The sequence below is a fragment of the Cibotium barometz genome, chromosome 3 (assembly GCF_041138505.1).
Source record: "Cibotium barometz isolate CiBa-2024 chromosome 3, ASM4113850v1, whole genome shotgun sequence".
Classification (NCBI taxonomy): domain Eukaryota; kingdom Viridiplantae; phylum Streptophyta; class Polypodiopsida; order Cyatheales; family Cibotiaceae; genus Cibotium; species Cibotium barometz.
The window spans coordinates 67907216-67934649 of record NC_141048.1 but is presented as its reverse complement, the minus strand read 5'-3'; the positions used below and the strand labels follow the sequence as shown (position 1 = coordinate 67934649).

General features: G+C 45.2%; 1 protein-coding gene across 3 annotated transcripts in view; it reads right to left on the bottom strand.

The window, feature by feature from the left end:
* LOC147640449 (primase-helicase Twinkle, chloroplastic/mitochondrial-like) overlaps nt 1–27434 on the bottom strand; it is a 92426-nt gene that overhangs the window by 27077 nt on the left and 37915 nt on the right. For all 3 annotated transcript variants that reach the window (XM_086780664.1, XM_086780673.1, XM_086780680.1), the window contains exon 13: nt 26907–27089. In XM_086780664.1, the coding sequence (XP_086636790.1) occupies nt 26907–27089 (183 nt within the window). The remainder of the gene's footprint in view (nt 1–26906; nt 27090–27434) is intronic.

The window sequence follows — 27434 nt, the reverse complement described above, 5'->3', positions numbered from 1 at the left end:
ACACCACATAGAGACCGGAATGGGCCGACCCCCCCCTCCCCTTGGAGTATTTTATTACCCAAGGAGAATAATATCATGTACAAGCTTTGAGAGCCTTACTCTCCCCACTGGAGATGCCGGATTATCCATATACAAATGCCATAACACAGCCCAACACAAGGCTACCAAGCCGTAACATAGGCTGTAGAAATGCCGAGCCAACAATATAATCCATATACCTCCGTGTGGGTATTGATTCTTTCCCAAAAACCACGGGTCTTCATGCAATAGAGCTGATACAGCAAGTACAACTCTCCATTCAGCCGGTACAGCAGATACAATGGCTGATACAGCCGATACAGTGGCTGGTACAATTGGTACGATGGCTGGTACAGTAGGTACAACAAGTACAAATGCTGGTACAGCATGTACAGTGACTAGTACAGTAGGTACACTGGCTGGTACATCAAGTACAAAAGCTGGTACAGTCGGTACAATGGGTGGCACAGCAAGGACTGGTACAGCCAATACAATGGCCGATACAGTAGGTACAAAGGCTGGTACAACAAGTACAATGGCTAGAAATCATAATAAATGATTAAATACCCTTGCCTTCAGTATTTCTTCGCGTTGGAAGCCTCCAAAACAGTCCCCAACAGCCAGTACTCTTCATGGGCAGCCTTCAAGAGAGAGAGAGAAAGAGAGTAGCCCATCATTAGGGCAGCCTGTAACGGTGGTAGAGGCTAGTGTGCAGCAAGAGAGCCTCCATTAATGAAGAGAGAGGGCTCCAATTTATAGATTTGGGTCTCCCATGAGCTAAAATGGCAAGAGAAGGCTACAATGACAAGTGGAGAGCCACACCATAGCTGAAGTGACAAGTGTGAGGCCGCTTGTCTCACTTTGATCCATTTTCTAACAAGTGTCAGGCCACTTGTCTCACTTTGGTCCACTTTCTTGCCACATGTCCCAATCTAAGAGACGGGTCCTTCCATAAACTTTATCTCTAAAAATATCCCAACTGGTAGACATTCTGTCATAGGCACTTTGCCAACTCTTGGTATCTGCTCAATTCTAGATGTAATGACGCGAACAGAATTTCCATCGGAGTTGAGCCAAAAATAGCAACTCTCCTAAATTTTAGGAGTGTGGTCCTTTGTATTCTAGGATAATCTCCCATTCCCAAAGCTTGTACTTTCCAAATATTTAGACATCCTGGAGTCCACCAGACTCCTTTCATACTGGGAAATGTCCAGCTGGTGACATCTTCCCCAACTTCTTAAAAGTTGTCCGCAACTTTAAGCTTCAAGTCATATATTCAAGATATAATCATGTCCCATCAAGTGGGCGAGACGAGACAGTCTCAATCATCCAATATAACTTAAGAATCCATGTCCCAAAGAAATGGGTGAGACTAAGTAAGTCTCCATAATACCAATATCAAATTAATGTCCCAAAATAAATAGGCGAGAATTCCATGGAAGATATGCTAGACACATGCACAAGAGCCAATTGTGTCTCAATCACCAATATCAATGAGATAATCATATGCCAATGAAAATCACCAACCAGGTGCGAAGACGCTTAAATAAGTGCCTCGCACAGAAACATGTACTATGCACACAAACTGGTGCCATTCAAGAGCACAAACCATGGTGACAGAAAAGCTGGTTCTCCATAGTTCTAGCAATCCTTTCTCCCAATCCCAACTCTGATCAACAAGCATGGTGTGGAAACAATGAAACACTCACTCCACAATCGCAACACGAATCCACGTGTATGGTGGAGTGTTCATTGAATTGCCCTCTCACAATCCCAACATGAATCCACATGCATGGTGAGATGAACAATGAACCTCTTGGCCTCTGTATGGGGAGATAGTGATTCTAATATGGCATAAAGATAAATAAATCCATGTCCCAAATAAACGAGCAAGACAAAACAGTCCCATAAGTCCAGATATCATAATCCCTGTCCCAAGTAAATGGGCGAGACATATCAGTCTCCTACCAACAAGGCATCGGTCCACATGACCCTTGGCATAGACATAAGTCCCGTGCCAACCAGGCGTCATGTCCACTTTACCACTTGCACTCCGTGTTGGTACTCTAATCACACACCTTGGATGAGAGGTGGGCTCAAGTAACAAGATAAAACAATCACTCGCAGGCATAGATAACCTGGAGTTCCATAAGCATTTCTGCTACACATAGTTTATAAGCATTTCGGCCACCAATTCACACTACCCTCTCAAGTGCCCGTGTTCCCTTCCATCTGCTCTCTATTAATCCACCCACACATGGTAGAAACAATCTTCAAGAGAGCACGTAGGACAAGAGAACACTACACAGGGTATGTTGTGCTTGTCACTACCCTTTGAAGTGCCCATGTTCCCTTCCATCTGCTCTCTATTGTTCCACCCACACATGGTAGAAACAATCTTCAAGAGAGCACATAGGACGAGAACACTACACAAGGTATGTGAACCATGAGTTCCATAAGTCCAATGCATCCCAAATAAAGGGAGCCATAAAGAATAATCCATCCTAGTAAAAGGGAGTCATAAACATAATCCATAAACCTGAGGATGGATCCAAATCCCTAGAAAAGAAGTCCAGGAATCCATAGACCTGTATACCATAATCCTTGTATACCATAACTCTTACCACATACTCCGTGCTAACCACACACCTTGGAGTAAAGGTGGACTTTTATCCATAAAAGCATCATATCCATGAGATATCCAAATACTTCTTCTCTATAAACTCGGACAGATTCGTCCATAGAAATTGCTTGTGAAGCCCAATATCTATATAAATCTCGTCCAAGAAAGAAATCTCCATAGATATAATCCATCCCAGTAAGGGAAGCCATAAACAATGTTTCCCTGAAACCATCTCAAGGCAAACAACACCACCTTTCTCCTTGCATGGCTATACAAGGGTTAGTAAACATCAAAAATACTTCATAGTAAATAGCCAAAGCACCAACTTTGCAAACTCAAAGTATACTTAGCTTTTCTTTGCCAGGTTGGTCATGAAGCCAAAAGAAATATCTCCTCACCATATCCTTAAGATATCCCGAGATATATCTCCATATAGCTTGCTTGTAAACTTGATAATATAATCCACAATATCCATATGGAAAGAGTGCTTAACGTGTGCACATAAGCCAACTTCACACTTCCAAGATAAAATTTTGTGAATTCATAAATCCTTAGATCAACAAGTTGTCTGCTGCTCATGCTCATGCTCTTGCTTCATAGGCTATGAAGTGGCTGGCCATGCTTAATAGCAATGATGGTAAGTGTGGTCCCCACTTGAGATCTTTTCTCTTCCTTATTGATAGAAGGAAGCCTCCGCTTCCAAGAAAAACTATGCTTTGATACCAATGTAACTCGCGGCGGGTGCCCGGGGGACTAGGGCCTTTGACACACTTGTTGATACCATCAATGCATATTAAAACATTTAAACATGGCCACAACCTTAACATATATCCATCAACACTTTGCATAAAACATAAAGCTGGACAAAACATCCACAAATGCTGAAAATGGAGCTTGCACGTGTGACACCACATAGAGGCCGGAATGGACCGACCCCCCCCCCCCCCCCCCCCCTTGGAGTATTTTATTACCCAAGGAGAATAATATCATGTACAAGCTTTGAGGACCTTACTCTCCCTACGAGAGATGCTGGATTATCTATATACAAATGCCATAACATAGCCCAACACGAGGCTACCAAGCTGGAACATAGGCTGTAGAAATGCCGAGTCAACAATATAATCCATATACCTCCGTGTGGGTACTGATTCTTCCCCAAAAACCACGGGTCTTCATGCAATAGAGCTGGTACAGCAAGTACAACTCTCCATTTAGCCGGGACAACAGGTACAATGGTTGGTACAACCGGTACAATGACTGATACAACCGGTACAGTGGCTGGTACGGTAAGTACAAAAGCTGGTATAGCCGGTACAATGGATGGTACATCAAGTACAAGAAGTACAAGGACTAGTACAGCCAATACAATGGCTGGTACAGTAAGTACAAAGGCTGGTACAACAAGTACAATGGCTAGAAATCATGATAAATGATTAAATACCCTTGCCTTCAGTATTTCTTCGCGATGGAAGCCTCCAAAACAGTCCCCAACAACCGGTATTCTTCATGGGCAGCCTTCAAGAGAGAGAGAAAGAGAGTAGCCATCATTAGGGCAGCCTGTAACGGTGGTAGAGGCTAGTGTGCTGCAAGAGAGCCTCCATTAATGAAGAGAGAGGGCTCCAATTTATAGATTTGGGCCTCCCATGAGCTAAAATGGCAAGAAAAGGCTACAATGACAAGTGGAGAGCCACACAATAGCTGAAGTGACAAGTGTGAGGCCACTTGTCTCACTTTGATCCATTTTCTAACAAGTGTCAGGCCACTTGTCTCACTTTGGTCCACTTTCTTGCCACATGTCCCAATCTAAGAGATGGGTCCTTCCATAAACTTTATCTCTAAAAATATCCCAACTGGTAGACATTCTGTCATAGGCACTTTGCCAACTCTTGGTATCTGCTCAATTCCAGATGTAATGACGTGAACAGAATTTCCATCGGAGTCGGGCCAAAAATAACAACTCTCCTAAATAATAGGAGTGTGGTCCTTTGTATTCTAGGATAATCCCCCATTCCCAAAGCTTGTACTTTCCAAATATTTAGACATCCTGGAGTCCACCAAACTCCTTTCATTCTGGGAAATGTCCAGGCTAGTGACACACCATACTTACACGCCCCGTGTTTTCGCTAATACCCCCATGCTACACATCACTGGGTCTTTGGCCTGCAGTCATCACCCGCGAACGTTACCCGTTCACAATTATTATAAGCAATGACAACTGTATGCCGCCATTGGTTTTCCCATGCAACATCCGCGTGTTCTACGCATTACTGGCATGTAAATCCCACATAACAGTGAGTACGTGTCCCACGTGTTAACACATGTAAGGGTCATAACACCTACCACTCTCCTACTCCATGATCCTTAGGGGTCGGGGTTGGGGCCTGGAGCTCATAATCCTAAGGGATGGATGCCCCCCCCCTCCACCCTGCTTAGTAGTTGCGTTGGGACCAGAGGGAGGGATCGATGGTGGCGTTCACCATTTTTCCTCTAGTCCCCTTTTCGTTTCCATCTCCAGTTTATTGATCTTCTCTCAAGATTCTGCCACGGACCGGTTTTTCTCTAGTCCCCTTTTCATTTCCATGTCCCATTTCTTGATCTTCTCTCAAAATTTTTCCACAAGTGTTTCCTAGTTTTTTTTTTCTTTGAAATTTACTAGCTATCTCCTCCACATTATGATCCCCCCATCGACCATGATCACCTCATCAGCTCCAGATCCACGACATGCTCCACCGCCATCAAGCTACCTTTCCACGTGACATAGCTGAGGGAGACCTCTCGGCCATACTCTTCAGCCCCATGCTTGATATTTTGGAGAGTGGTATACCATCTACTCCGAGCTGATGTTGCTCTCATGTTTCTATGTTCTTAGTACTCCATGATGAGTTTCCATGGACAGTTTTATATCATCCCAGTGAGCAATGGCATGTATGTCCAAAGCATGTCAGCTACAAGAGGTCAAGCAAGCACAAAGAGTGGGGTGCACCATCATTAAGGTGTACATCTTCATCGACATCAAATAACGACTTAGATGGCATCATTGTATTAGCCTCTAAGGCTCTAGGAACATAGTTGTAAGTCCTAGATAACCACACCACCATGAACATTCTTGTAAGCCTAATGTTATAAAGGCACATTTTTTTTTTCATAAGTCCAATACCACCCATTCCAAGCACATTTTTTCATGGTTGGTATTGAGGGGGGGTATTAAGATATAGGCCTTGGAGCCTTAGTGAACAAGGTTGTAGAAGGTGTGTGGATGTGAATGGTCCTTAGGGCCACCTAACCCTAGGCCACTAGCATAGCTATGTTTATGTTTTCTTCCTGTTTTATTTTCCATTCCATGATGAGATATGATTGTATCACTTTGGATCAACTTATTCCTAAGCTTGCTCTCCCTGAAATCCAGTATAAGCTCTTGCTCATACGGAACAAAGGACAAGTGCTCGACCTCTACCAACTTCTGAGGTGTAGCTATGTTATCCTCAGCTCCCAATTTCTCCTCAAGTCTACTTACATGAAAAACATTAGAAGGCAATTCTAATTTATAAGCCACTTCACCAACTCTTTTTCAGGATCAGATAAGGTCCACGGTACCTAGGGGATAACTTCTCAACCTTCCCTGTCTGTAACGTCTCAAAAATCTTGGGTATCCTTAGATAAACAAGCATTCCCTTGCAAAACTCCCTCACGCTTCCTATCAGCATAAAATCGTGCTCCATCCTAAGCACTCCTGATAGATTCATGTGCACTAAATAGAATCTCCTACATATCTGCTAAGAAATCTCTAGCCGCATCGATCTTTATATCCTTAAGCCCTAATACAGTTACCAGAGACCTCGGTTGGTAACCATACATCAGCATAAACACATTGTAGCTAGTAGCCGAATGCTTAGCACTATTGTGGGCAAACTCAACCGTTGGGATGTATTGTTCCCAATCATATGGTCGCCTGGAGACGTATGCACGAAGTACATCCTCCAGAACCTGATTCACCCTTTCCATCTGCCCATCATCAAATTGAGGATAATCAGAGGAACTCATACTCAACGTAGTCTCCAATTTTTGGAAAACTAGCTGTGCCAAAAGTGTCCAGAAAACTTCGATTCCCTATCACTCACTATGTCACAAGGCAACCCATATAATCTGAACAACTGCTCAACAAACTGCTGAGCCAAATCACTTGCTCTCATGGTTGACCTTGTAGGTAAAAATCTTGCCATCTTTGTCAACCTGTCAAGCATCATGCTCTTTGATGGTGCATGATAACCCGACAATAAAACCATGAAAATACTTTCCCACTTTCCAAAAGGGATCTCTAGAGGATGTAACAACCCTCTAGCTCTAAGACGCTCGGTCTTATTCGTTGGACATTAATGACACTTCACCACATAGTCATGGACTTCCGCCTTCATTTTAGGCCACTAAAACATCCGTTTTAGTAAATCATAAGTTCGTTGTACACACGATGACCTGCTGCTGTAGGAGAGTCATGACATTCATGAAGAATCTTCTTCCTAACCTCACCACAATCTGATATACAATCTCTAACATCACGGCACAATAATCCGTTCCGGATCAAGTATTGACTACCAGCCACCCTAATAGGTGGTATGACCCCTAAGTCCAGGTCTACAACTGTGGAGCTCCCTGCTTGAACCTGCTGCCAATACCAACTGAACTACCCATCGGTCCGACATACCCCTCTCATAGAATCATACAAGTCAGTACTAATCTCAGTGAAACTCAAAAGAGTCACTCTCCAATCCAACTCAAAGCATCTCCAACCCGGTTCAAACTACCCTTCCTATACTCAATCTCCATATCAAAGTCATGCATAAGCTATACCCACCGTGCCTTCATCCCTCTCAACTCAGGTCTATCACAAATGTACTTGATCGACCTATGGCCAGTCAAGACTAACAAATTTGAATCCAAACAAATAATGTCTCCAAATTTTCAATGCATGTATCACCACATATAACTCTTTCTCTTGAGTATGCCGCCTGACTTGCATATCATAAACCATTCATAATTTAGTAACACCAGTATACAAAGTTGCAGAAAAAACAACTAAAATTCAAACATATATGCTTTATAAATGTCAAATGAGCAGCGAGCATACAACATGAAGTCGTGTTGAAGCTGAAATCCTAGTACAAATGCCAATAGCCATATGGCCGGCTCTCACTCATCATCATCCAAGTTTGAAGATGAGAATGATAAGTAGTCTCCATCTCTGAGGGGATTCCCATCATAATCATATCATGGCTTTCTCTCCTCCACATCACCTAGTATATCAGTACCCGGTATCTCCTCAACAATGGTAGAGATCCCACATCCCTCATCTGGAAGAGTTTGCATCTAGTGCTCTAGATCGCCTCTATTGGTCGCTTTGGCGGCTCTCCCTCTCGAATGTGCACCACTAGTATACACCCCGGTCCCTAGTGCCTCTAGAGGTGGAAGGACAACTCTGCTGAGCTGAAGAAGTGAGGGAAGTGATCGTGAGAGCTTGATACCGAGCTCAAGTGACTCGTCTATCAATGCCCTCAAGCTCTCTATGAAGCTATCTGTATATCTCCTACTGCTCATCACGTACTATGTCGCTCTCCTCGGCATGCTCCTGTCTGCAACACTCCAGCTCCTCAACATCAACCTATGGAGCATGTATTTACTAGTAGTTATTAGTAAATAATCACTTTAAACTTACTATGAAGTGTAATGTCGTAACTCGTCACTTTTACCTATTTGGTCTATCCATCTTTCAAAAATTCCAAATTAGTCGAAAGTTGCCTCTACAAAACACCAACCTCTCTAGTTGCGTCGTACTCAGGTGGTTTCGAATCTTTGTGTAGATAAGAGAGTAGGAACTCTATTTTCTCTCATAGGCTCCAGAGAAACAATCCTTACATCCATAAAGATTCAAGCATGTTGATGTTAGTAACTTAGTAGTAACAAATTTTAAAGCCTGCACCCTGCACTCCGGAGCCAAACTTTTTGTCAATATGGATTATGTATTATTACGTCGAAGAGCAAGGGCTCTCAATTCAGGCTCGATATCCATGTGTCTTCCACCAATCAAGAGACGCCTTACAAACCTCTGGCAACATAGAAACACCATGATTGTAGAATTCTCCAAGGTTATTGGAGCATCCTATCGTCTCTCGAACTATGTGTCCTTGCTGCTCATCCGTCAGAACACAACTCATGTAATGATCTCTCATGGCTAGAAGCATGATGTTCGTAAAAAGATCTTCACTTTTGTAGAGAGAATGCAATAGTGTTGCCATACCATGAATTGGATGATGCATCCAATCTCATCTCCTCTCTACGAGGCGCAAAATCTCATCCACCCTATCAATTCCTGTCACATGCACTCTGCACTGTAGTGCATGGTGACAAGATGGCTCATCATCATTGCATCATTGTACATCAGTATGATCCAACCGGCAACCTTTATACCTAGTCAGCCAGCATTAAAGCGTTATATTAAGCATATATTACATATTTATGCAAGTCGTGTAGCATTAGTAATTCAGCCAACTTGCTTCAGCCAACCGACTAGCTCCATTCTTGCATATAAATACCTAACAATTTCCAGCATTCATTCATTCACACATTCAGGTATTCAGCAATCAGATCATCAAGCATAGATCTTCATCAAACGCTGAAGCGCATCCTTCTCTGCTCATCTATTGCAAAAAACGCAGCTTTTACCTTCATCCCTTTCTCTTGCAGAAAATACAACATACACGGCCATCATCGTTTGCATTTTCAGCCCTAGAAACAGTCTCCAATCAGCCCCTTCTCTCAGCCTTAGTTTGCAGCCTTCCTACGGCCCCATGGAAGAGTGCATTGGCATCGAGATTGGTCATCATTGGTGCTTCTAGAGGAGTGTGCAGCCAGCCCTACTCTTGGTCTTCTAAAGGTCTTGCGTTTGGCTCATCTACAATCTCAAAGTCAGTCCTACAGTCATTCTCTTCAAAGAAATAAAGCAAATACTCCTAGCAATAGGAGGGGGTAATTGGGACCCAACACTATGTACAGATCTCTATCTCTACACAGTACCAGAGCAGCCACCACTACCGAACCCTCCAGAGCCTTGTCCACCCACTTCTACCTTCTTCACAGCAGCAGAGATGGTGAGGAGGACCATCAACAAATTGCATTCAAGGAGGGCACAGGATCATGAGGGCATTGTAGCCGAGCATTTCATACATGCTAGAAATATGATTGCAAACTTGCTAGCTCTCATGTTTAATAGAGCCATGTGTGAGGGGTTTCCTGGGACTTGGAGTACTTCCACGATTGTGTCAGTACTCAAGTCTGGAGATCCGAGCCTGCCGACTAACTACCGCACCATTATGATTGGTCACTTGCTGGCCAAGCTATATGCCTCTACTCTTGAGCATGAGTTGAGCAAATGAGCACAGAGACAAGGGGTCCGAGCTCAGGGACAGGCCGGTTTCAGGAGGAGATTCTCTACTTTGGATCATATCTTTACCCTCAAGGCTATCATTGAGGAGGGCAGAGCACATGGGAGGAGGATCTACTGTGGCTTTGTGGATTTCCGCAAGGCCTTTGACACAGTGCCCAGAGCTATCATTGAGGAGGGCAGAGCACATGGGAGGAGGATCTACTATGGCTTTGTGGATTTCCGCAAGGCCTTTGACACAGTGCCCAGAGCTAGACTGATGCGCAGGCTGCAAGACTTGGGGGTTCCATGTGAGCTCATTTGGGGTATTATGGCACTTTATGAGACAGTAGTTGGGCAGGTGCGGACTTCAGAGGGTCTCTCCCAGCCAGTACACTCCACTATAGGGGTGAAACAGGGCTGCCCGCTCTCTCCGAACATTGATGAGATCTCTGATTATATTGGGACACGAGGGGACAGAGGAGCCCAGTTGGCTGGCACTTGGATACCTCTGCTCTTATATGCTGATGATATTGTGCTTATACCAGACTCACCAGAGGGTATGCAGAGGCACTTGGATACTTTACATGCTTATGCACAGGACAGTGGGCTCTCAGTTAACCTTGGTAAGACCAAGGTTATGGTGTTTGACACTACAGCTCAGTGGGTCTGGAGATCAGCGCCTATTTTCACATATGGGCAGGAGACAGTGGAGTATGTTGACTCATACACATATCCTGAAGTGGTGTTCACTGGGCCCACATTTTCCATGAGGGGGGCAGCAGAGGCCAGATTGACTAGAGGATATGCAGCACTAGGAGGTCTAGAGAGGATGTGCTCACAGGTACAGTTTCAGGAGCCACGCACTAAGCTGTGGCTTTTTGACACGCTGGTCACATCGGCTATGCTATATGGAGTACAGATCTGGGGGCCTAGCCTAGATCGTCACAATCGATCAGGACGCACATACGATGGATGGAGATCGATGGAGAGACCACTTGTGTCCATGATCTCTAGGATGATTCGGGCTAAGGCCTCGGTACCCCATGAGATTATCCGAGCCGAGATGGGAGCACCACCGATCGTAGTCGAGGCTCTTGCCAGATCAGTGTCCTTCATTCATAGCACCTAGGAGCTTCCTCGACACCGGTATGCACGACTTGCCTTAGAGTCCTCTCATCAGCTAGCCATGGAGGGAGACACTTCATGTTGGTATGCGCAAATAGCATCCTGGTTTGAGCTCCACGGGTTCAGCTTAGACAGACTTCCACCCTTCCAGTACTCTCTAGAGGCACCCTCTCTCACCTTGACACATTCTGAGATTAGTAGTCATCAAACAGGACCTCATTCAGTTGGACACTAGGAGGACATGGCTAGAGCCCTCACAGGAGTTAGGGACGAAGATGACTTTCTATAGAGACCATCTTCTCCACACCACTGAGGATGGCTTTATACTTAGACCGAGCTACATGGATACCCATTTGTCTCATGGATTGAGGTGTGCCATTGGGTATATCCGCACCTCTTCACATCAGTTAGAGATAGAGACAGGCAGATTTAGAAGGGGACAAGATATGTCAGATTTGTTGGATAGAGCCAGAGACGGAGGAGCACTACATCTGTCGTTGCACAGCATATTATGAGATTCGAGGGCGCTACCATTGCCTTTTCAGAGAGGGATTTGGACCACTGGCTAGAGTCATGGACTATTGTGATCAACGATGCTTGGGTTTTTATCTCCTGGAGATCCGCAGGCTCAGAGAGTCCATTATGAGGAGCAGACGCCCGACTGGCAGGGAGTCCACACAGAGACAGATTACTGACTTCTTTAGAGGGACTACCCGGGAGGACACACAGCCGAAAGCCCAACAGTGGGCACCCCGTGGGACTCTAGTTGAGAGAGCTATCCAGTTGGGCAGATCTAGACGCCAGAGGGTTCGCGGATCCTTACATCAGAGACGGTGCCTACACCGGAGGATTCAGAGCATCATTGCGAGGCATCAGGCTCGTCCGACCAGGCATCTCACTATGGCAGATATCCAGGCCATCGAGCAGAGACCCATGCTAGAGCTCCTAGGATGATTACCACTCCAGCCATATACTGTTGTACTCACTGTCACTTTTGTACTCCCCCATATTCATGTATTCATGTATCCATGTACTCATGTACCCCATTTTGACTAGTAGCATTAGCTTCCCACTCTCCCTAGTTGCTGCTTCCGGATGCTCCCTACTAATGTATTGTAGGGCTAGATACTTACCTTCAGTCCTTTCTTTTCTTTTCTAGATAGTGTATCAGATGTCACATGGTTGTAACTTTGGTCTCATAGGTCACTTTGGCCTTTTGAAGACATTAATATAACATTTCATTTCTATCTCTTAAAGTTTGAAGTGATAAAGTGGATTGGTGAAGACTCACGAAACCCAAGATACAGAAGGTGGGGTGAGACTTTGTGTGACAGGATCCTTTCATCTACGCATAATTCCATTGCATGATACATTGGTATCAGATTCACCTCGTGCACACACACCGCATCCTAGTGTGAGAGCATCCTTGGATGGTCAAACTTTGCTCCGCCACTACCACTGACTTCAGAAAATGTCTGCAGAGGAGAGTACACACCATCAGGAAGACATCTCCCTCAAAGAAGACCATACTCTTCCACCACCAGCACATACCATAGCTCTATCAAAGCTCAGAACCAACTTCTCATGGAGCATCTCCAACTCTTGGAGGCCACCGCCACAAAACCCAGTCCACCAGCTACCCCCAACTTCATATCTCTTTTCTTTCAGTTGGAACAACAAAGACAAGAAGATGAGACCAGACAGCAGGAAGAGAAAGTTGAAGCAGAAGAAAGAAAGCAACAAGAAAAAGCAGAAAGACGAGACAATGAGAAAGCTCAATGCAGGCTTGAAGGAATCCGGCGTTAGGCTGACCTCGCAGCTCGGGAGCACCAGCGAGAGCTCGATCATGAGCAAATGTAACTTGAACACAAGCGGGAAAGGGAGGCCATGCATTTGCAATTTCAACCTACCCTCGTTTCATTCTCTCCGCCCATAGGTGCCACCAGCCAGACTCCTGCAACATCAACGACCATCATCCGGACTTAGGCAAACTTTAGTAAGTATGATGGTAAGTGTGATCCTTCAGCTGTCAATCAATTTATTCATCAGTTTAATGCATATTTTTCCTTTGGCTAAGCTAATAGATCTGCAAAATAAAGTCCACATAGCAGCTCCCACCTTACAGGTGAGGGAGTCACTTGGTGGCAGAATTCGTCTAGTTTACATACAGACCCAACCACTATTGGCATATATGCTATGAGTTATGCCACATATGATATGAGTAATGCTACATTCAAGAAAAATTTGGGGATTTTTCACATTTTGGAGATTTTTCAGAATTTGCACAATTGCAGTTACAGGACAGAATTTTTGGGCTCTTCTAAAATTAGTGCTTAATCGCACAATTAAATCTCATTGGTACACACATTTTTGGGGCTTTTGTCAATTATGTGCAATTGAAACATAAATCAGCCCATTGGTGCTCAAAAATTTGGGGATTTTCAGCATTGCTTATCTGTAGCCATGTGTTCGGGGCAAAACATTTACACAGGACTTTGTGGTTGCCTGGCATTGCACTCGGTGTGTTTGGGATTTTGCCGGCAAGTTCTTTTTACAACATATTTGGTTGCACGTGTTTGCATCTCTCTTGCAAGAGATTGCAACACATGGCTCGAAATACGACCGATATATTCGGGGTTTTGTCCCAAGAGGACAAATTGGATGGCAGTAATTACTCCCTATGGAGTTTCATGGTCCGAAATCTACTTGTGGCCAAAGGATTATGGGGTTGTGTGTCAGATGAAGATGTACGCCCTATTGTCATAGCACCTAACACACTTGGCCGTGGTGCTCAACAAGCTGCAGTACCCACTACTCCCTCAGAGGAGCAGAAGAGATGGGATACTCGCGATGCCCAAGCAATGGCTTTGATTACTTTGTCAGTAAAGCGATCAATTATACCGCATATTCGGTCTTGCAGGACCTCATGGCGAGCTTGGGATGTACTTGAAACCATGTATCAAGCAAAGAATGAGACGAGGGTTGCATTTCTCAAGAAAGAGCTTGAGAACTTGGACATAAATGAAGGTGATAGTATGGCTTAAAAAGGAGTTGGTTTCCAGAATTTCCACATCGCTCACTCTATCTATGCCATCATTGTTTGCATATTCAATCCTAGAAACAGTCTCCAATCAGCCGCTTCTCTCAGCCTCAGTTTGCAACCTTCCTACAGCCCCTTGGAAGAGTGCATTGGCATCGAGATTGGTCATCATTGGTGCTGCTACAGCAGTTTGCAATCAGCCCTATTCTTGGTCTTCTGAAGGTCTTGTGTTTGGCTCATCTGCAGTCTCAAAGTCAATCATTCTCTTCAAAGAAATAAAGCAAATACTCCAAGCAATAGGAGGGGGGCCTTCAATGGGTAATTGGGACCCAATACTGTGTTCAGATCTCTCTCTCTCTCTCTCTCTCTCTCTCTCTCTCTCTCTCTCTCAAAGTTTGAAGTGATAAAGTGAATTGCTAAAGACTCACGAAACTCAAGACACAGAAGGCAGTGTGAGACTTTGTGTGACATGATCCTTTCATCTACTTATAATTCCGTTGCATGTTACAATGCCAACATCCATAAGTACATACTACGGATAGTAATTTATAAATACTGAATATTGATTAGACATTACAATTTAGTATTCACCTGGTTGTGGAGATAACTGTGCATGCTGCAAGCTCTCTTTATCTTCTGGAAAAGGATCCAATAACACATCGTCATCAACGATAGTGCTACGAATCTCTCTACCATATGGGAACTCCCTGGGGTTCTCCCTTCTAATAGCATGAGCTATCTCCTATGGAATACTTGGGTACCTACCAATTCCCTTGCCCCCCATCTTTGACATGTGATGGATGACCTGCATGATCGAGCTAGACTCCTGCAAGGGACAATAACAGCACGTCCAATGCCGAGTGCCTGAACCTGCTAATGATGTGGTGTTAAGGATGATGGTGTATCCAACCCGATAAGAATTTGATGCCTTGGGCATCTTGGACAAGTTGAAATTTACAAAAATCAATATTAGACCACATTATGGGTTGAGTTTCTGAAAATCGAGAGAATGAAAATTGGGAGAAATACATAAAATTAGAGGGATTGAGGGTCCAACAACGTTTCCTGAGATCGGGGGAATTTGGAAATTCAGGGGACAAAAAAAAAAAGAAGAATAATGAATTCCGAGAATTAGGGAATTGAATCTTGCTGAATCATAAAAATTAAGGGAATTTAAAAAAAAATGGGGAATAAAGTAGGGGGATTTAAATTGGGGATAACTGTATTAGAGAGAGAGAGAGAGAGAGAGAGAGGAAAAATGTCTCTGTGTGTGTGTGTGTGTGTGAGAGAGAGAGAGAGAGAGAGATATTAAGCGTCTACTAAAGACCGAATGGGCCTCTCAGACTACAACGATACAATAATGTTCATGGCATATCTCATCATGGAATGGAAATAGAAACATAGCTTATCTCACTGGGGTGATACAAAATTGTCCATGGAAACTCATCATGGAATACTAGGAACATAGAAACATGAGAGGAGAATCAGCCCCTAGTAGATTGTATAACACTTTCCAAAATATCAACCATGGGGCTAATGAGTATCGCGGAGAGGTCTCCCTCAGCTACATCACATGGAAAGGTAGCTCAATGGTGGTGGAGCATGTCCTGGATCTGGAGCTAATCAAGGGATCGTGGCAGCCGTCCAGGGGGACGGGGTCGTCGGGCACGCTGAAAGGCGGAGGCCCAGTTCGTGGTAACTCCTCTAGCAAGAGGTAGACCTAGAGCAGCCCAAGGTGGGTCCACAAGATCCATTGTATGAGTGTCCTCCACCTCCTGGGTGAAACCGGCCTCTGATAGAAAACCAGAGTGCGGTAGGAGCAATCACCCGTCCACTTGTAGTCTAGATGATAAACAAAACACAGATTGGGACTAGAATGCCCAAATCTGAATACACAACGACACCTGTTGGCCCCAAAGCTTGGCGCCCCTTGCGGTATTTCTTTATTCCATTAAAATAATATGTATGGCTGAGTACAAAACAAAAACCAGCCAAGAGTTTACACCTGTAGTCCAATCTGACTGCCCACAAATCCTTCTCAGCACAGAGGATCTATGCACACAGATCTGTGTCCTCAAGCAACACACTGTGCCTCCCTCTGATCAGCCAAGTTCACAAAGCAGGCCAGCCATGGGCATACATCTGGCATAACTCATAAGCATGATACATCTTCTCAGCTCAACATATACATGTGCTGTTCAATCCCTGTCTTAATCCCTTGTCAATCTGCTATACTCCTCCTCTCACAAGGAGCCAGATAACACATACCTGTAGCAGACATCAAGCAATAGAAAGAGAGATGGATGAACAGAGTCAAGGCTTACCAAGTTCAGCTCGTGAAACAACTCTGGAGGAAGCAACAGCACCAATCTGTGCCTGCAGGCACTTGAACCCACAATCCTGCTTCACACGTGTGCTTGCACTTGCCTGTATCTTCCTCCTGATGCTCACTCCTATGCTGTCCTTGAAAGTACAGATCTGAAAATCAGCACTGTACTTGATTGTACCGCCTCGGGATGCGTGCCAGGCGTTGTACTTGCAAAAACAGCCTGCTGTCCACTTCTGTACCAGCTTGAATCAGCGTATACAGGCCTGTCCAGCACCTGTCTACACCACCTGCAGCACTTGTACCTTCTGTACCAGGCTGCCCGTACACTGTACGGCAGCCGTACCAGGTGTACCTGCTGAAAAACCAACTGTGCAGCCTGCACAGGCCTTCTGCGCAGCCCAACAGTAGCTGTCCTGTGCGCCGCCAGCAGTAGAGGAGAAAGAGAGAGAGAGAGAGAGAGAGTCCAGCACTGGCCGTACAGTGCTGTACGGCTGGTTTCTTCAGAAAAACAGCAACAGTCTGCAGCAAAACAGCCGCCTTCACCTCCTCTTCAGCTTTCCCACGATGGAACTCAAGCGCATGAAGGAAGGCTCCACTTTTGCTACACGACTCCCCAAAAAGAGAGGAGAGAGAGTGTAGAGAGAGAAAACCTCCTTCCCAAGTTAATCCCTAGGGCCCCAACTTAATAAGTTCCCTAGGGCCACTAAGGCCTAGGGGCAACTTTTATAAACATTAAAAGTTAATGTTTTAATGTTCCCCCTTCACACCTAGGGTTGTCCACACATCTTTAAACACTGTCCGGGCACCCCCCATGTGAATCATAAAATATTCTGACCCTGCAACCACCATGCCCACACTTGTCCTGCTCCATTTTCACAGGGCCATGACATACCCCCCTCTTGAAAGATGGCAAGCGTCCTCGATTGCATTCTGGTGATGCATCAAAATATTCAAAGTGAAATATACAATATGGCAAGATCAGCGTCCCAATCTCTCTGAGCCACACACATGTATCATCATTCACTGCAAAGCAATGGCATAGTAATAGTCCAAGTTGTATACCACTGTGAACCATACATATCCACAAAAATCTCCATGTGACTAGTACACATATATCATAGAAGTCCCATAAACAGATGTACTGTCAGCCTCAGTACCTTCGGATGAGATAAAATCTGCACCAAGCGACCTCTAGATGTCATCTGAGCCTGTCAATATCAAGGGAGTGGAGGTGCTACCCCCCTCTTGAGCATCAGGTAATGCTCCAGACCCATGCTCTGCTGAACCTGAATGAGCCACAATAAGAGTCGGCTCTAACTCAAAGGCATCGAGATAAAGCTGCAAAACCTGAGGTGAATCTGTTAAGTCACCTTCCTCCATCCACTTCGCATCCATCGGTGAATAGTTCTTGAACTTCACAAGATAGCGACGGGAAACTTTACCTCGTACCTTCCTTTCTTTATGTGCCAGTATCTGCTCTGGAATCAGAACCTCATCAAGTTCCTCAACTTCCGGCTGAGCCTCATCTGATACATCCTCAGGCACATCCCCACGGAAAGGTCTAAGAAGACTCACGTGAAAAGCATTGTGAATCCTCCAGTGATCTGGTAACTTCAATCGATAGGTTACCTCACCAATCTTTTCCAAAACCTGAAAAGGCCCATAATATCGCATGCTCAACTTAGGGAATAAGCGCTCTTTACCCTTCATCTTCTTGAGTCTAGCCTTTTCAAAGCGCAAAAGAACCCAATCACCCAATGCAAACTGTAAATCACGTCTGTGACGGTCTGCGGCTTTCTTTTGCTTCTGCTGAGTTTTCTGGAGGGCCAACTTAACTCTCCGATAAGCTTCATCCAAGCTCTCCACATACTGATCAGCCTCAAAGATCTTATCCTTTGTATGCAAAATGGGTGGAACCTTCTTCCCTCCTTCTACAATCTCAAAAGGCGCCTTGCCTGTCGAGCTATGTACAGTGTTGTTATATGCAAACTCCACCAAAGGAAGATACTTTTCCCATTGTTGCTTGTGCTCTGACACATAACACTTAAGAAGATCCAACACTGTAGAGTTAGCCTCTTCTGACTGACCATCTGTCTGTGGATGAAATGACGATGAAAACTTGAGAGTTGTACCCATGTTGTCAAACAACCCTCTCCAAAACAAACTCGTCATCCGTGGATCACGGTCACTAATGATAGACGTAGGCAAGCCATGATACTTGAAGATGTTCGCCATGAACAACTTCACCATATGATCCACTTTAATTGTCTTCCGCACGGGAATGAAATGAGCCTGCTTACTGAACCTGCATATGATAGTCCAGATGCCATCATTTCCCGTTTGTGTCCGTGGAAGATCAAATACAAAATCCATGGCAATGCTTTCCCAAGGTCTATCCGGAATAGGTAAAGGCTGTAATAACCCTGGTGTCTTCTGACGGTCAAACTTTACCTTCTGACATACGATGCATTGCCTCACAAAGGCATCAACATCTCTTCTCAAGGTTGGCCAATAAAAGAAAGTCTCCACTGCTTTTACCGTGGCGTCAATACCTCTATGACCTGCATACGGTGGAGCATGACTTTCAATCATAACCTTGAGTCGCAATGGCCTGGTAACACACAGTCTGCCATGCATCAATAAAAACCCATCTCTGAGAGTGTAATGCTCATGCCGCTGACCCTCAGACATCTGATCATACAACCTTTCAAAATCCTCATCATGGGCATACTGCTCTTTCATTTCATCAAGCTCATGATGATAAGCAAGTGAAACAGCAGAAACCTGTGGCTTGCGTGACAAAGCATCTGCCACTACATTCTTTTTGCCTTCCACATGCACAATCTGGAAGTGAAACATTGACAAAAAGTTTGCCCAACGCATATGCTTCTCTGAAAGCTTAGTCTGCGTGAGGAAATATCGCAAGGTCTGATGATCTGTCTGTACAGTGAAATCAGCCCCAAGCAAGTAGTGTTTCCATGTAGAAAGAGCATGAATTACAGCCAACATCTCTTTCTCATACACCTGCAAATGCTTCTCGGCATCTTGCAAAACTCTACTCTCATAGGCTATCACATGTCCCTCTTGCATGAGAACTGCACCAATGCTACTTCCACATGCATCACACTGGACAACAAAAGCCTTTCGGAGGTCCGGTAACACCAATACTGGGTCCGAAGTAAGCTTTTCTTTGAGCTTTTTGAATGCTGTAATTTCCCGATCAGCCCATCTAAACGGAGTTGCTTTCTTCGTCAAAGCATGAAGAGGCGAAGCAATTTCAGCAAAGTGCCGTATGTAACGCCTGTAATAGGAACACAATCCTAGAAAGCTGCGTACATCATGCACAGTCCTCAAAGCTGGCCAATTAAGTATTGCTTCCACCTTTGCTGGATCCATACGGACTCCATGACCAGACACTATATGCCCCAAGAAATGTATATCCTGCAAGAAAAACTCACTCTTCTTGCCATTAACCACCAATCTATGGTTTCTGAGTTCTGCAAACACAATGGCCAAATGCCTTCTATGCTCTTCCTCAGTTTGTGAATGCACAATCATATCATCAAAGAATGTGCCCACAAACTCTCTATGAGGCCTGAAAATCCTGTCCATCATTCTGTTAAATGTGGCAGGCGCATTCGTTAAACCAAAGGGCATAACCAAGAACTCATACAACCCAAACGTGGTTCGGAATGCTGTCTTATGCACATCCTCGGGTCTAATGCGTATCTGATGATACCCGCTTTTCAAGTCAATACGACTAAAAACTGTGGAGCCCTGTAAGCGGTCCAAGATGTCATCGATCCTCGGTATGGGGAATCGATTCTTGATGGTATTCTTATTCAGCGCCCTGTAATCTATACACATGCGCCAAGAACCATCCTTCTTCTGCACTAAGAGCACAGGTGAGCAAAAGGGTGATGAGCTAGGCTGAATCAATCCCTTATTCAATAGCTCCTGCACCTGACTCATAATCTCTTCTTGTTGGGCTGCACTAACACGATACGGCGGTCTATTCGGTGGAGTACTACCAGGAATCAGATCTATGGCATGATCTTCTGGCCTCTCAGGAGGTAATTCTCCTGGCAATGACTCGGAAAAACAGTCTTGAAACTCACTTAAGAAATCAGCCCTGTCCTTATCTAACATTGACAAATTAGACTTAGACTCATCATCCTGTGCATCCTTTACATAAATCAAGTACGCGGAAAGATGCTTTTTCATTACTGATGAAATCGCCGAAGCGGATACAATAGGAACAGATTCCCCTTTGAGTTTTACATCCAATACATGCTCTTTCCCTCTATGAGTCAGAGTAATTTTCCTATTGTAAGTATCCACCACCGCATGTACCCTGTGGCACCATGGCATCCCCAACAAAACATCACAGCCATCCAAAGGCATGATGAAGAACTCCTCGCTGTCCACATAACCCTGCAAATGAAGCCGAAGCTTCCCAATAATAGGAGTAACGGGTTCTGCATACCCTGGACAAGCCATATTTGCCTCATGTAACGGCCCCATCTCCTCTGCGCGAATCCCCAATCGGCTAGCCAAATCTGGTGAAATGAAGTTGGCTCTAGCACCTGTGTCAAAGAAGATCAAAGCATTCTGATCTCTCACTTTGCCCCATGCCCTGCACAACTCTGTAGCTTCACCACTTAGCTGCTCACCCACAAGATCAGGAACTAAGCCTGCAGAAGGCTTTTGTTTCTTTGGCTTGGGCTCTCCTTTATTGTCAGGGTCCTTCTTGGACGTTCTTTTGGGACAATTGAATGACATATGCCCCTCTTCAGTACAGTAAAAGCACTTTTGAGCATCTCTCAAAGCCTGTCTTTCCTCAGAAGTCCTTTTGGGCATTGGCAACTTCTTATACTTTGTCTTTGAAGACCCTTTAGTATCACGAGAAGCATGCCCAAATTTTTCAGCTTTCTTGCCCAATTTCTTACTGCCTTTAAACCCAGATGAACCACCTGTGAGTAACGCATTAGCTGTCATAGCATTTTCAATCATCTGTGACATGTTCGTTACTCTTGTCTTTATACAGTAATCTCGTACCTCCTTGGGCAGCCCACAACAATACTTCTCTACCTGCTCAGATAATGGCACGGCACGATAAGAAGTCACTGGGAGTAGAGCTTCCCAAAACTTCTTGTTATAATCCTCCAAACTATCACACTTTGAAGCATCCAGCTTGTGCCATGCTGTCATAACATCCACCTCAAATGTAGATGTGAGCCATACGGAAGAGAAAACCTGTTTGAATTGAACCCATGTGGTGGGTGCTATGCCCTGCAAAAGAAGAGTAGACCACCACTGCAAAGCATTACCCTTGAGAAAAGTGGCAGCTTTCCTCACCTTTGAGGACTCTGTGTAATTCCCACCAGAAAAAGCAGCATCAAACTGCTGTAAAAAGGTAAGTGCCTTCAATTTATCCTTGGCCCCACTAAAAGTGTCAAACTTCACTGCAGCTCCCCCTTCCTTGTAATCCTTCGCCTTGCCCATAGGCGTTAGATTATCATATGGAAGTGGTTTCGTAAGATTGCTGCCCCCAACATTCATACCCATCATTGGGTCAACATTTCCCATTCCAACACCAGGCATACCATACATCCCAGCCATGTTTCCATACATTCCACTATGCATACCTGGCTGCATGCCACCAAACATATTGCCTTGCATCCCAGGTTGCATGCTTCCAAACACATTTCCTTGCATACCGGACTGCATACCACCATACATATTCCCTTGCATGCCAGGCTGAAAATTGGCTCCAAAAGGCCCATACATACCCATGCCTCCCTGAGGATAACCCCCAGTCATGGATTGAAACACTGAGCCACCACCAAAGTACCCTGGATGCATGTTCTGCTGAGGAATAGGTGGCTGTCCATAGAAGGAACTCTGTGGGTTAGCACCAAAAGCATGCTGCATATTCGGAAACTGGGCAGGAGATGGATCCTGTGGAGTGGTACCACTATGACCATGAGAAAGATTCTTCGAACGAACCTTCTTCTTCTTTTTCTGGGGCTCTGTGCGGGGCTCTGAGCGAGACCTCAAAAATTCAGCAAATCTCTCACTCTGTGTGAGCTGCATAAAAGTATCCATAACACTAGCCAAGCGATCTTTGAACTTAGCATCATCATCCTCTTTACCATGCACATCTTCTGGCTGTGTTACATCCTCATAAGGCTCAACATCTGCAGCCTGTTCTCCTGCAAAAATATCCTCAGATACATCTCTTTCAGGAGAAGTCTCTTGCTCTTCTTCTTCTTGATAGAAGTACTCTTCCTCTGTATCAGACATGATTGCTGAATTTTCAGCGATGGCTTTCTCCAAAACAACCACGAGCTCACCCCCTTCAGAAAGTTGATGATTGGTCCCGGGGACGGAACCTTGAAACCGGCCTCTGATAGAAAACCAGAGTGCGGTAGGAGCAATCACCCGTCCACTTGTAGTCTAGATGATAAACAAAACACAGATTGGGACTAGAATGCCCAAATCTGAATACACAACGACACCTGTTGGCCCCAAAGCTTGGCGCCCCTTGCGGTATTTCTTTATTCCCTTAAAATAATATGTATGGCTGAGTACAAAACAAAAACCAGCCAAGAGTTTACACCTGTAGTCCAATCTGACTGCCCACAAATCCTTCTCAGCACAGAGGATCTATGCACACAGATCTGTGTCCTCAAGCAACACACTGTGCCTCCCTCTGATCAGCCAAGTTCACAAAGCAGGCCAGCCATGGGCATACATCTGGCATAACTCATAAGCATGATACATCTTCTCAGCTCAACATATACATGTGCTGTTCAATCCCTGTCTTAATCCCTTGTCAATCTGCTATACTCCTCCTCTCACAAGGAGCCAGATAACACATACCTGTAGCAGACATCAAGCAATAGAAAGAGAGATGGATGAACAGAGTCAAGGCTTACCAAGTTCAGCTCGTGAAACAACTCTGGAGGAAGCAACAGCACCAATCTGTGCCTGCAGGCACTTGAACCCACAATCCTGCTTCACACGTGTGCTTGCACTTGCCTGTATCTTCCTCTTGATGCTCACTCCTATGCTGTCCTTGAAAGTACAGATCTGAAAATCAGCACTGTACTTGATTGTACCGCCTCGGGATGCGTGCCAGGCGTTGTACTTGCAAAAACAGCCTGCTGTCCACTTCTGTACCAGCTTGAATCAGCGTATACAGGCCTGTCCAGCACCTGTCTACACCACCTGCAGCACTTGTACCTTCTGTACCAGGCTGCCCGTACACTGTACGGCAGCCGTACCAGGTGTACCTGCTGAAAAACCAACTGTGCAGCCTGCACAGGCCTTCTGCGCAGCCCAACAGTAGCTGTCCTGTGCGCCGCCAGCAGTAGAGGAGAAAGAGAGAGAGAGAGAGAGAGTCCAGCACTGGCCGTACAGTGCTGTACGGCTGGTTTCTTCAGAAAAACAGCAACAGTCTGCAGCAAAACAGCCGCCTTCACCTCCTCTTCAGCTTTCCCACGATGGAACTCAAGCGCATGAAGGAAGGCTCCACTTTTGCTACACGACTCCCCAAAAAGAGAGGAGAGAGAGTGTAGAGAGAGAAAACCTCCTTCCCAAGTTAATCCCTAGGGCCCCAACTTAATAAGTTCCCTAGGGCCACTAAGGCCTAGGGGCAACTTTTATAAACATTAAAAGTTAATGTTTTAATGTTCCCCCTTCACACCTAGGGTTGTCCACACATCTTTAAACACTGTCCGGGCACCCCCCATGTGAATCATAAAATATTCTGACCCTGCAACCACCATGCCCACACTTGTCCTGCTCCATTTTCACAGGGCCATGACATCCTGGGTCTGTAGGAAACAGGTGATGGTTGGCTGGCGAGGGAAGGGTCAGGGTGGCTGGGGATGAAGCTCTCTCAAGAAACTGTCCCTGTGTCTGCGGAGCTCGAGCAAGAAGAGCCCTAGGCAACGCTCGTCCAGGAAGTCAATGATCCTAGAGAGTGGACAAAATCCCTCACGAAATAGAAGGTGAAAACTCCCACAGATCTCATAGTATACTGGGCAATGGCAAATGTAATGCTCCTCTGTCTCAACCTCTAAGTAGCATAAACGGCAGATCCTCTCCTCTCTGGGTCTCTGTATGAGCTCCCTGGCTCTAAAGACGCACTCAGCTCTACCTGTCTCCACACTAAGGCGGTGGGATGAAGCCCGTATCTGGCCACGCAATCCGCATGGCATGGGACATGTGGACAATCAGGTAGCTAGGCTACTAGATGATTCCATCCTCAGTGAGCGTGAGAAAGTGACCTTTGTAGAAGTGCATCTTCGGTGGGAGCTCCGAAGGTGTGATCCATGTGCAATGGGTGTAAAGGCTAAGAAGATCTAACCAGATAACCCGGTTGGTATCCTCATGAGAGAGCCGGAGAAAAGGGGATTGTAGTGAAGGGGTGGCAGGCGGTCCATGCGGAGCCCATATATTGAGAACCAAATGGAACCTACTCCATACCATACTCCAAAGTGGCCCTCAAGTGCTAGTTGTCTCGAGGACTCCAGGGCAAGCCTCGGGTACCTGTGGAGATCCATGTGACTAATGCGATGGAGGTATGTCACTGTCTGGAAGAGTGCATCCACTACCATCAGGGTTGCAGCAAACTCTGCCTGGATAATGTGGTGTGGGACTGATGGTTTGCTGCGGATCATACGGGAGAACATCATGACCTAGGGCCTCTCAACTCGCAACCAATCCTCATCGGATAAATCTGGCTCCCAAAAGGCATCAAGGCTGGTGTGACGAGGGTGTCAAAAACCCAACCCTTCATCCTGGGCTCCTGGAAATGTGCCTGGAAGCATTGCCACTAAAGTAAGCTCAAGGTTGCATATCCCTGTGTCACTTTGGCATGTGGTGCGGGAAGCATGGTGAAGCATGCGCCATTGAAAGTGACACCAAGGTAGACAGGATGAAACAATCTCCAGAGGATCCTCTCTATAATCTAGATGTGAAGGGGCAAGTATTGAAGATCATTACCTTGGTCTAACCAAGGTTAACAGAGAGGTCCCGCAGAGTCCAACTGTCTCAGAAGCCCCTTGGCTGAATCTAAGAGGACGACGATGTCATCTACATTAAGTAGTATGGGGATTAGTATGCCTGCTAGTGTGGGACGAGCCCTGCCTAATCCGTCAATGACACTCGAGATATCATCAATGTACAGCCCAAAAAGAGTGGGTGAAAGAGGGCAGCCCTGTTTCACCCCAATAGTGCTAGAAATCTCCTGCGATGTACCTCCTACCTCCTGGGACTCTCACTCGTCCGGTGATGGACTCCTAGAGGGCGATGATGCTCCAAACCATGTCAGGTGCGACGACGCGGTCAAGTCCTCCGAAAGCCTGCCTGTCCTAAGGCTCTGCATCCATGTCTCTCTGCAAATGAGCTGAGCTCTACCTCTAGCACCGATCCATAGAGTTTAACCAATGTGTGGCCATTCATGATCGTGATCTCCAGCTTTGAGGATGGGGGTGATGGTGTTGGTGGACCACGCGGGTGGAAATCCTTCACAAAGGACTCTATTGAACATGTAGGCTAGTAGGGGCGCCAAGGAATCATCGGCATGCGAGATGTACTCGACAGTGAGTCCCTCATGATCCTAGGCTTGCCCTTTACGTAGTCTACTAAAGGCCTTGAGGAACATGCCCTTTGTGAAGAAATGGAGGTGTGGGGCGGGGATCTAGTGGTGGGGGTAGGGGTGGCTCATGGGAGATATGATAGAGGGAGCATGCATAGGAGTGCCATGTGTCCGGGCAGGTGATAGGTGTGGGGGAACGATGTTCTCGGAGTTTCCTCCAAGCCTCTTTGCAATTCGGCCCTAAGAAAAGTCGACCCTTGCATTTTTCACTTCATCTCGTCGTGCAAGGCACTAGATGGTTCCCTAAATGGTGAACAATCGACGCATCACCACACAATATGCCTTTTCACTTGGGAATGGAGCTATTAGTTCAGCCAATAAAAAGCAACTCAGTTTTTGAAGCGAAGTATATGGCTGCATATCATGCAGTATGTGGAAAAATTTGGCTTTGAGGACTGCTGGCCTATTTTTTCAGTCACCTGTGGTACACAGAATAGCTCTGAGAGCCAACTCCTATAAATGATGAAGGCACTTTCTCATGCAAGTCAACTTAATCCTAAATAGGGCCATATTTTGGCTGACAGAGAGAAGACATTTGTTGGATTCTCATTAATTTAAACCTATATAGTTTCCCAAACAAATAGAAGTGAACTAGTGAACTAACGCAGCTAGAAAAATCAAACAAACAAGCATTACATAGCCAAAAACAAGGTCAGAAAGTCCAATTACAAAAGAAAACTTACACACCCGATACAATGAATCAAGTCCTTTCCAACCAGTCGACACACCATGCTCATTGCCCAATCGTTCATGATAGTAATCATCTATTTCTTTGTCGAAGTCACAAAATTGGAACAGTCCACGAATAGGATAAAGCTCAGAATTTGCAATCATGTCTTTTAAAGCTTTGCGCCCTTTGAATTGCAGTACCTTGTACGATTTAAAAAAACATCAAAAAGGCAATCATGTCTTGTACAATAAAAAACATCAAAAAGACAATCATGTCTTCTACAATAAAAAACATAAAAAAGACAATCATGTCTTGTACAATCAGTCCACGAATAGGATAAAGCTCAGAATTTGCAATCATGTCTTTTAAAGCTTTGCACCCTTTGAATTCCAGTACCTTGTACAATAAAAAACATCACAAGGGCAATCATGTCTTGTAAAGCTTTGTGCCCTTTCAATTGCAATACCTCACTCATTGAATAGGATGTTGATCCTTGACATGGTTTTTCCTACATAACATATTTTAAGTGCAACCACAAGCCAATT